The sequence below is a fragment of the Bufo bufo genome, chromosome 2 (assembly GCF_905171765.1).
Source record: "Bufo bufo chromosome 2, aBufBuf1.1, whole genome shotgun sequence".
Classification (NCBI taxonomy): Eukaryota; Metazoa; Chordata; class Amphibia; order Anura; family Bufonidae; genus Bufo; species Bufo bufo.
In genome coordinates, this window is record NC_053390.1 from 612,210,669 (window position 1) to 612,222,207 (window position 11,539).

Genomic DNA, 11,539 nt, shown 5'->3' on the forward strand with positions numbered 1-11,539 from the left:
AGTTTTACAACAGCTGGAGGGCCTCAGGTTGAGCATCCCTGCTCTAAAGGTTAGGTAGAATAAATATAATGCATAAATAAGATATCATAAAAATAATACATAAAAATGAAAAATTCTATACTGAGAAATTAGGCAAAAACCTGTGGGGTCCAGAAGGCTGGACATTCTGTGGTACTTGGGGCCTAACCATTGGACTGAAATTTAGTAAACCACATATCAATCTATTTCACTTGATAGGCAATTTGCACTAAGCAATAGATGGTGCATCTTGTTGCAGTTAGTTATAGTTGTTATTAATAGTTGCTGTTACATATAAATAATGAACACATGTAGAATGTGCAGTTGCCCTTGTTAACCCCTAAGTGCCCACTGCGGTTTTTACTGTGGTTATTAAGGAGCCTTAAGGGGCCTTGTCCTGCAAAAAAACAAGCCCTTATACAGCTACATTGACAGAAAAAGTTGGAATATACAATAGAGATATGACAATGAAAAAATGTAAATAAGACAAGCAGGAATGTAGTTTCAACAAATTCCCATCATCTACACCATTCTGACCTAGCTGTTAGGCGGTGTTGGGAGCAGTGGTTATATGAGGGCACACACACAAGGCCCAGACAGAACACCAGTGTAGACAGGGTCGGATTGGGAACTCAAAGTGGACCTGGAAAAAGGTGTAGAAGTGGCCCCATGTTGTGGGCGGAGCCAAACTGGACAGAAGGTGTGGCCAAGTAGGCAGGTTTTTTTTGGGGGGGGGGCAACCTACAGTTTTTATTGATAACATTTTAGAATATGCCATTTTGATCGCTTGTTCAGGTTTTTTTTTTTTTATGAAACAGCAAAAAACGGCAAATCCGCAGTTTTTTTTAAATAGTACGGGCATTTTGTGTGCAACAATGATTTTTATTTTTTATTATTTATTTTTGTCATTAATATGGGGAAAGAGGCTGATTTACATTTTTATTTTATTTTTAATTTTTTATAGTTTTAAACACTTTTTTCATTTCTTTTCACTTATGGTATTTTAACTCACACTAGGGGACTTTAACATGCGATTGTTTGATTGATGCACGCATAGACTGTACATGTATAGCTGTCAGGAAAAGGTTAAAATAAGTCATTGCCCCATCTAACTAGGGCCTTGGGCATTATAATATAGATTGGGAACACCCCTGTGTATTTAAATACTTTTATTCCTCTTTTATCCAAATCATTGGCATAACTACTAACTAGAAATTACATATGCCATATTTTTCGCTGTATAAGATGCACTTTTCCCCCTTTCATAACCCAATAAGCAGAAGAAGAATAAGGGTGGGGGAATGGTTTACTGGACTGTAGCTGGTGAAATATTTTGCCTGTATAAATGGAAGAAGCAGGAAGATGGCTAGGAGAGCAACCAGAAGAAAGAATCTCTGTTAGGTCAGTGACTACTGGGAAGAGCTGCCGTATGAGAAGATGGATCTGTCAGCAAAGAGAACTAAGACAGGGCAGGAGGAGAGTTTCCTTGAGAAAAAGGCACACGGTCACCATTTGGCAGGAGAGGGACCCTGATATAAGACCGCACCCACACCCACCTCAGAAGCGTCCACCTCAACAATAAAAGGTAGAGAGACATCAGGTTGTACCAAAATGGGAGCGGAAGCAAACCTCTCTTTGATACTAGAAAAGGCCTTAAGCGCATCTACCGACCAGGAGGAAAAATCTACCCCCTTTTTAGTCATATCAGTGAGTGGCTTAACAACAGAGGAATAATTCAAAATTAACTTTCTGTAATTGGCAAAACCTAAAAACCGCATCAGCGCCTTCTGATTCTCAGGAAGCTCCCAATCAAGCACAGTGTGGACCTTCTCAGGGTCCATGCGAAAACCAGAAGCGGAGAGAAGAAAACCAAGAAATTGAATCTCCGGAACTGCAAACACACATTTTTCCAGTTTAGCGTACAATTTATTCTCCCGCAGAATGAGCAAGACCTGACGTAGGTGGTCCCTATGAGTTTTGAAATCAGGATAAAAAATCAAAATGTAATCTAGATACACCAGTACAAATTTCCCCATTAAATGATAAAAAATGCTGTTCACAAAATGTTGGAAGACGGCCGGAGCATTCATCAAACCAAAGGGCCTAACCAAATTCTCGAAATGACCCTCAGGAGTATTGAAGGCCGTCTTCCATTCATCCCCTTCCCTGACTAGGTTGTATGCCCCTCTTAAATCCAACTTAGAAAAAACTTTAGCCCCAACAATCTGGTTAAACAGGTCCGGGATATGAAGCGGATATGGGTCACGAATTGTGATACAGTTCAGCTCCCTGAAATCCAGACAAGGTCCTAAAGAACCATCTTTTTTCTTAACAAAAAAAAAAAACAGCGGCAACAGGTGACTTCGAGGGTCGGATGTGTCCCATTCTCAGGCTCTCAGAGATATAAGTACGCATAGCGACTCTTTCAGGTTGGGAGAGATTGTATAAACGTGATTTTGGCAGCTTGGCGCCTGGGATGAGATTAATAGGGCAATCGTACTTCCGGTGAGGGGGCAGCTCCTGGACACCACCCTCGGAAAACACATCCGAAAATTCAGAGAGAAAAGATGGTACAGTCTTGGTAGAAACCTCTGAAAGAGACGCCGTGAGGCAATTCTATCTGCAAAAGTCACTCCAACCATTTATTTTCCTTGCTTGCCAATCAATGGTGGGGTTATGTTTAGTGAGCCAGGGTAGCCCCAACACTAGAGGAGTAGGTAATCCGCTTAGGACGAAACATGACATATCCTCAACATGAGCATCACCCACAGTCAAATGGATATTGTGAACTATGCCCTTTAACGATTTTTGAGAAAGTGGAGCGGAATCGATAGCAAAAACAGGTATATCCTTTTCCAAAGTGCATACCTGGAAACCATGTGTTATAGCAAATTGATTATCAATGAGATTGACAGCTGCTCCACTATCTACAAAAATCTCACAATGTTCTTGCTATCTAGCTCCACCCTGGCAGGTAGGACAAAACGGGAATTACAGGCAAACCTTCAATTTCCGCATCAACCTTGCCAATAGTAGCAAATGGAAAGTTTTTAGAGGGTTTTTTTCTCTTTGTTTCTTTATTACCCTCAGAAAACTCCCTGAATCTCTTAGAGGGGCAAACATTAGCCAAATTATTTATACCCCCACAACAGAAACAAACCCTCCTCTGAGAGCTGAATCCTCTACTATCAGAGGCAAGCAAACCCAGCTGCATGGCCTCCTGCTCAGAGGGGATTGAGAGAGACTGAGGCCCCTGCGCACTGAATGAGACCGCCCCACTGTCCTTGGACTGAGTATGACAGGAAGGAGTGGTCTCTCCTCTCTCTCTAAGACACCTGTCAATACGAACAGCTAGAGACATGGCAGACTCCAACAAGGCAGGTCTCTCATGAAAAGCAAATGCATCTTTCAATCCCTCCGAAAGACCATGGCAAAATTGACTTCGGAGTGCAGCATCATTCCAAACAGTATCAGCTGCCCATCTCCGAAATTCAGAACAATATATCTCTGTGGACTGTTCACCCTGGCATAAAAGACGCAGTTTAGATTCAGCCAGAGCAATACGATCCGGGTCATCATATATCTGCCCCAGGGCTACAAAAAAAATCATCCACCGATCGGAGGAACCGTGCCCCCACCGGCAGCGGAATGGCCCAAGACTGAGCGTTATCCCTGAGCAGCGAGATGATGATCCCCACCCTCTGCTCCTCATCACCAGAGGAATGGGGAAGTAGGCGAAAATGGAGTTTGAAAGCCTCTCTAAAGCGAACAAAATTCTCACTACCCCCGGAGAACGTATCCGGAAGCGAGATCTTAGGCTCGGAACAAACTCCATGAACGCAAGCAGAACCGGTCACCTGAAACTGAGACACAGTTTTACGGAGATCTGCTACCTCCAGTGAAAGACCTTGCATGCAGTCAATCAAGGCTGAAACCGGATCCATGCTTAAGACGGTAGTGGCGGTTTATAATGTCACGGATGATGTTGCAGATAGCTGGAAGTTATGGATAAACATCCGACTGGCTTGATCCCAAACTAAGGAGCATAAAGGTGACCCCTATAAAACCCTAAGAGCTCACCCTGACTGCTAAGCACATACAAGGGTCTCAGAGGTAGACGATTGCATGCCCTCGTACCTAGACTGTGTCACACCTGAAAACCCTATAATAGTGAGGGGACACGACCAGTGAACACTTCAATCCAGGAAGTAGTATAAACTGCAAAGTGAGGCAGTATGGGAGGGAATATAAAGGGAGGCAATTAGTGTAAATAGGTCACAGCTGGGAGAAGGAAAGGAGATGACAAAGTGAAACCAAAACAAAGAACATCATGCAAGAGGTACAGAAGAACGTCTGCCAGACCTTCTCAGAGAGCTGGCGGTGACAGAAGGTTGCTGGACCAGACTTTTTTCCAGACCTACTTCTCAGGATCTCATACATGCACATATTGCTTCTAGCTTTGCCTGCTAGACACTCACTAACCAGAGGGTGGGACCAGCACATCACCCTGGACACTAGGCTAACACTGCCAGTGTTAACTAATTGTTGCCACAAATATACATAGTACATAAAGATAGCTGTAGAAATTGGGTCAATAAGTTTTACCTTCATTTATAAAAAAATTGAATTTATCTGTCTTTAAGACAGATAGGGATGCCTCACAAAATAGTTACTAACATTCACTTTTTGTCTACTTTATGTTGCCATTAATTTTCAATTGTAACTTTTTAGGACATTAGAAGGCTTATAATTTTAGTCTCAATTTTTTACATGGAAATTTTTAAAACTTTTAAGGACCAATTTAGTTCTGAGGTGACTTTGAGGGGCTTACATAATAGAAAAAAATTTTACAATTACCCCATTTTAGAAACTACACCCCTCACATTATTCAAAAATGAATGTACAAACTTTGTTTACCCTTTAGGTGTTCCACAGGAATTCAAGCAAAATGGAGGTGAAATTTAAAAGTTTCATTTTTGTTTGCAGATTTTCCATTTTAATCAAATTTTTTTTCCTATAACACAGTAAATGTTAACAGCAAAACAAATGTCAATATTTATTACCCTGATTTGGCAGGTTACATAAATATCCCACATGTGGTCATAAACTTCCGTATGGGCACACAGCAGGGCTCAGAAGGGAAGGATCGCCATTTGTCTTTTGGAGGGCAGATTTTGCTAGAATGATTTTCGGGAACCATGCTCCAGAAACTCAGAGAAACCCCTGTAGTTAAAGCCTCCAAAAAGTGACCCCATTTTGGAAACTATACCTTTCAAGGAATTCCTTCAAGAGAGTAGTGAGCACTTTCACCTAACAGATATTTTCCAGAAATAAATGTATAATGGATGGGGGAAAATGAAAATTGCAATTTTTCCACAAATATTTAATTTCAGTTCCCAATATCTTGTACCCAGCTTATTAAACAGTGAAAAGTCAGCTCTCTAATTATTATGCTGTGATTCCTGATTGTAGAAATACCCTACATGTGGACCCTTGAAAATTTAATTTAGTGATTTACACAGCACTGGCTGAAAATTGCAAAGGCCGTGATGTGACATATAAAAAGAATTGTCAACACTAAATGCCAAAGGCTAACTAATTCCTGTTTTAGGTCATTTTTCTATATTTGTTATAAAACATGTAATGTCTTTTATTAAAACCAAAATTTAAAAAGAATGCCGCAAACAGTGTCCCCTTTTTGAAAACTATACCCTTCAATTAATCTATTAAGGGGGGTAGTGAGCATTTTCACCCTGTAAGTGTTTTAATTAAAATGAATGTGTAATGAAAAATGAAAATTGCAATTTTCCCACAGATGCCATTTCAGTGCCCAATGTGTTGGGCCCAACTGGTGCCAAGTGACTCCAGAAAAGTGAGGCCGGACGAAGCGGCACGCTTCAGGGGAGGCCGGCATGAGGGGTTTTGTGAGCAAGGGTCAGGGAAGGTAAGGGTTAAGTGGATGAGTGCAGGAAAAGGGGGGAGGAGCTAGAAAGGGGCGGGGAGCGGCAGGCTGAAGTAGTGGTGAGGCAGGTCAGCGCCCGCCATTTTAGGAGCAGAGAGCCAGCATCTGGCAGAGAGCCAACATCTTCTGAACTGCAGCATCGGATTCAGCAATGGCAGAAGCAGTGGAGGTGATGCTGCGGCGCTTGAGGGAAGCGGCGGACACCAGGGGCAGCGACTGGCTGGAGCAGCAGGTGACCGCATTGCTAGGGGGGGCGGAGGTGGGTACGTCTAGCCCTACTCCAGCAGCTACACGGCCGCGGCGGGTACGGCCGCCGGCGCGCCTGAGCCCTGATTTACCCCCCCCGGGTCCGGCGCCGTGTCAGGAGCCCCACAAGGGACCCTCCACGCCGGGAGCATTCTAAGGCTACTGCGACCTCCCGGCGTGGGAGGAATCCATATGTCCGGCGGGACCCTCCAGAGGCTGTGGGGCCTTCCCCTCAGCCCATCGCGGCAGCAACAGGGGAGTCAGGACCTGGTTCTGCAGGATCCCCTCCTGTCCCCAGGAGTCGGAGGCCTGCTCAGCGTGGGAGAGGTAGTGGCAGCAGAGGCAGCAGCGGGGCTGCGCGGTCGGCCAGGGCGGCCCGGCGCAGGCCCTTACAGGATGAGCCCCTTTCAGTGGCACACGAGGCTGCGCCTGTAGGTGCCAGGGACGGGCGCAGGCCTTGCCATGATGCGCTTCTTACAGAGGAGGAGGACGAGGCTGTTCTGGACGGCTCCCCGCCCCAGAGCAGGCCTCTTGGGCATGAAGACAGGCGTGCAGATGCTTATATGGAGGACAGGGAGTTGCGCAGGCCATTTCCTGAGGGCGGACAGTTTGCTACTGGTCCTGACACCGTGGAAGACAGAGTGCGTCCCAGAGCCATTCCTAACGCACCCAGCAGTGATCCGCCTGGGGTGCTGCCGTCGAACAGCGCAAGTACCCATCAAAGGAACGTCGTGGATCCAGGAGTCGTCCGTCAGGAATCAGGACCTGCGGCTGCCGGGTTCACAGCACCCGGGCAGTTAGGTGAGACATCACTGGGAACACTGTTATCTATATTTAATGTGGCGCCTGGGGCGGGGGGGAGCAATAGTGCTATTATCGGTGGTTTGGGGCGCTTGCTGTGTGGTTTAGCTGGGGTTAGTCAGGATAGGGGGGCAATGGGGGCTACCCCCTTAGCAGCGTGGGGGTTGGGGGCAGAAAATAGCAATGTACCGGCGACCGCTAACAATAGTAATGTAGCAGTGGCCAATAGCACAGGTGTAGCCGAATCAGTGTCAGTGCAGACGCAGGCGGGAGGTGAGGAGGATAGGCCCAGATTAGATGACGCCGCAAAAGGGGAGGTGTATGTTTGCTTTGAGGGTCCCCTGGGAGCGCATTTGAAAACGGAGGTGCGTGAGAAAATTTGGAAGGGAGAGTATATAGAAATTTTTTCGCTGCTTCCGTTGGAGCGGTTCAACCTTGATGTGGTAAAAAAGGACGGAGTAAGAAAGGAGGATGATGATAAGCGTCGCTATCGCCTTATCCCTAGGTCATTTAGTAATTGGCTACAGGCCTTTGCTATTTTGGCAAGTGTGATTGGGGAGAAGAGTCCGGAATGCTGTTCCCCTTTATTTTGCTATCTGGATGCTATTGGGGAAGCCTATAGAGTGTATGGGGGTTCCGGGTGGTTACGGTATGACGAGCAGTTTCGTCAGAGGAAAGCAGTCCGTCCTAATATGAGATGGGACCATAAGGACATTGCGTTATGGATGAGGGTGACAGCGCCAGGTAGGAGTGGTCAGTCCTTTCGGAGTGAGTCAGGGGTTGGGGTACAGCAAGGTACAGGGACGCCCCCAGTTGGAAGAGGATACTGCTTCCTTTTCAATGAGGGAAGTTGCAAATTCGGCCAAAAATGCAAATTTAGGCATGAATGTTCCGTGTGTGGCGGGGGCCATGGGGCTAGCAGATGTTTTAGAGGGGGTAGACAAAGGGGGGGGGATAGTTTTGCAAAAGGGGCAGACCCCAGTGCGAGTGGAAAGGATGGTGGGGCATCTAAATAGATATCCGAACCAGGAGTTAGCTGAATTTTTGTATTCAGGGTTTAAGTTCGGTTTTCATATACCTTCACACCCGTTACCAGTCTTAGAGAAGCGGAAGAATTTGCGCTCGGCATTGCAGTTCCCGGACATAGTGACAGGAAAGTTAGCTAAAGAGGTTTCCCTAGGGAGGATGGATGGTCCGTTTGTTACATCACCCATCAGTAACTTGCGAGTTTCCCCTTTGGGTTTGATCCCTAAGAAGGAGCCTAATAAATTTAGGCTCATCCACCATTTATCATTCCCTAAGGGTGCGTCGGTCAATGAGGGCATTGACCCGGAACTTTGTTCTGTGGTTTATGCTTCCTTTGATGCGGCTGTGGAATGGGTAAGGAAGCTGGGTCCGGGTACCCTGTTGGCAAAATGTGACATTGAAGCGGCATTTCGGTTGTTGCCAGTTCACCCGGATAGTTTGTATTTACTGGGTTGTTTTTGGAATGGCGCATATTTTGTGGATAGGTGTTTGCCAATGGGCTGTTCAATATCGTGTGCATATTTTGAGCGTTTTAGTTCTTTTCTGGAGTGGGTGGTGGTTCAGGAATCAGGTTGTCACTCTGTCATTCATTATTTGGATGATTTCCTGTGTTTGGGGCCGGGGGGATCTAGGGTTTGTTCGTTGTTGTTATCCACATTACAGTCTGTTTTTGAGTGTTTTGGAGTCCCGTTAGCGGTGGACAAAACGGTGGGGCCGGCTACTGAGCTAAGCTTTTTGGGTATTGTCATAGATACACAGCGGATGGAGTGTAGGCTACCAGTAGACAAAGTGTCAGATTTAAGAACAGAGGTGGCGGCGGCATTGACAGCAAAAAAGATTCGTCTGCGGGACCTGCAGTCTTTGTTGGGCAAATTAAATTTTGCATGCAGAATCCTACCTATGGGCCGCATTTTTAGTAGGAGGTTGGCTTCGGCGACAGGAGGGGTGGTGTCTCCCCACCATTTTATTAGACTAGGCAGTGAGTTGAAAGGGGATTTGAAAGTTTGGGATTCCTTTTTAAAACAGTTTAATGGCAGAGCATTAGTTATGGGGGGGGTGGTTGATGCGTTTGATTTCGAATTGTTTACGGATGCTGCGGGTGGAGCGGGTTTTGGGGCGTACTGTGAAGGGCAGTGGTGTGCGGGTCGGTGGCCTGAGTCCTGGGTACGAAAAGGGTGGGTAAAAAACGTGGCATTGTTGGAACTCTTCCCCATTGTGTTGGCAGTCACGCTCTGGGGGGAGAAGTTTCGGCACAAGAAGGTTCGTTTCCATTGTGACAACTTGGGAGTTGTGCAAGCCATCAACAGTGTAACGGCTTCTTCCCCCCCAGTTATTTGCCTATTGCAGCAGTTGGTTCTCCGGTGCTTGTCCCTTAATGCTTGGGTGTTTGCGGTGCATGTGCCTGGTTCCTCTAACTGTATAGCTGACGCACTTTCTCGTTTTCAGTGGGAGCGGTTTCGCCAGCTGGCCCCGGAGGCGAGTCAGGTCGGATTGGTGTGTCCAGAGTCGTTGTGGGAGATCCTGGAGGTACCGTAGCTTGTCTGTTGCAGGCATCATTGAGTGAAGGCACGTGGAGGATGTACGATAGGGCTTGGAGTAGGTGGCAGCAGTGGTGTAATGACCTAGGGGTCGAGGTACTGGACGGGGAAATTCCGTTGTTACTGTTCATTGGCCACGTGAAGGATCAAGGTTGGTCGGTTGCCAAGATCAATGGTTGCATGGCGGGCTTGGCTTTCGGATTCAAGTTGCGGAATTCCCCGGACATTACTAAGTCCTTTTTGGTCCGACAAATTTTGAAGGGTTATAGAAGGTTTCAGCGTGTCAAAGATTCCCGCCTACCGGTGTCCTTTTCGTTATTGTTACAGTTAGGGGAGCAGGTAGCTGGAGTGTGTCGCTCGGCTTGGGAGGTGAGCTTATTTAGACTAGCCTTTGCTCTGGCTTTTTTCGGAGCCTTTCGTTTAGGGGAGTTAGTGTGTGCAAGTGTGCAGCGGGAAGGGGGTCTGAGGAGTGAGGATGTAACGTTATATGACGACAGGGTGCTGATTTATCTGAGATTTTCAAAGACGGATCAGGAGGGGAGGGGTCATTTAGTCTCATTGTTTGAGGTGCCGGGATGTCTAGTGTGTCCAGTACGGTGTTTGCGTGATTTTCAAGGAAGGGCAGGGGTCGCGGCAGGCCCGATTCTCAGACATGAGGATGGCTCCTTTTTATCGCGATTTCAATTTATAGCGGTATTCAAGAAATGTTTGCGTAATCTAGGAATGGACTCTGGCAAGTTTACGGGTCATTCCTTCAGGATAGGTGCTGCCACGGAGGCTGCTCGCTTGGGGGTGCGAGATGAAGTGATTAAGCGTATTGGGAGGTGGGAGTCGGAGCGTTTTCGGCTGTATGTGCGTTTAGGGGCAGTTTAAGGCTGTGTCTAACCATGTTTGTCTCGTTCTTTTTTCAGGTGATGCCCCGTTATTAGTTTGGATCCTGGGCCATTCGTTCGTGTTCTGGGGGGCATTACGAGCGGATGTTCGGCAGAATGGGCGGCAGCTGGGGTTTGATCGGGGGACAGCCATAGTAAGATGGATCGGACGCAGAGGTATGGTGTGGGGTAGTGTTTTGCAGGAGGTTCATCGGCAAGCCAGGTTAGATAGAGTCCCAGATATCTTGGTGTTGCATGTTGGGGGAAATGACCTAGGGGTCCGACCTTGCAGAGAGTTGATCAGGGATATACGTTTTGATTTTTTGCGTTTGTGGTCCCTCTTCCCGTCAGTTGTCACTGTGTGGTCGGATATTGTCCCCAGGAAGGTCTGGAGGGAGGCGAGATCGGTTGAAAGGCTGAATAAGGCTAGGATTAAGCTGAACAGGGTGATTGGGCGGTTCTGTGCCAAACATGGGGCGGTGGTGGTGAGGCACCCCGAGTTGGAAGCAGGAACAGGAGGCTTTTGGAGACAGGATGGAGTCCACCTCAATGCGGTGGGCATTGATTTGTGGTCACTGGACTTGCAGGGAGGTATTGAAACAGCCCTCCGGGTGTGGCGGAACGCGCGAGCTTAAGGGCTGTCAAGCTGCGCGTTGTTGGCGGGGGGAGGTCATAGAAGCTGGGGCTACTGGATGGTAACGGTGAATGAGAGGGCCTCAATGGTGGGGCTGGACTCTCAGAGTTGGGGCACCTGGTTGGCTTGGTATGGCGTCCGTCAGTTGGTGTCCCCGAGCTTGTGGTACGCGGCTGGGGGCAAGATGGAATTGCCGTGGTGGTTTGTGGTCGTTTAAGGTGCAGTTAGGCGGCTTCTAGGACCTCCCTCGTCAGTTAGACATGTATATATTTATATATATATGTCATTGTTATATCAAGTGTTATGTTTATTCATGTTATTTATATTATTTAATAAAAGACGGCTGCTGTGGCCGATTTAATCCAAACAGTGGCTGTGTGTGGTTATTGGGAGAGGAAATGGGGAAGGTTAGTTAGCTAAATGATGGGTAGTGGACCCGAGC

General features: G+C 47.0%; 1 protein-coding gene across 1 annotated transcript; it reads left to right on the forward strand.

Moving 5' to 3' along the window:
- Nucleotides 1-7,028: 7,028 nt before the first annotated feature.
- Nucleotides 7,029-11,228, forward strand: LOC120989955. The gene is made up of 2 exons (XM_040418424.1): nt 7,029-9,580; nt 10,503-11,228. Exons 1-2 carry the CDS (start codon nt 7,868-7,870, stop codon nt 10,518-10,520), a joined length of 1,731 nt encoding a protein of 576 aa, XP_040274358.1. The 5' UTR covers nt 7,029-7,867; the 3' UTR covers nt 10,521-11,228.
- The last annotated feature ends 311 nt before the right edge of the window (nt 11,229-11,539 follow it).

Coding starts and splice junctions, on each gene's coding strand:
- LOC120989955 (XM_040418424.1), top strand. CDS start 7,868: ATGAGGGAAGTTGCAAATTCGGCCAAAAATGCAAATTTAGGCATGAAT.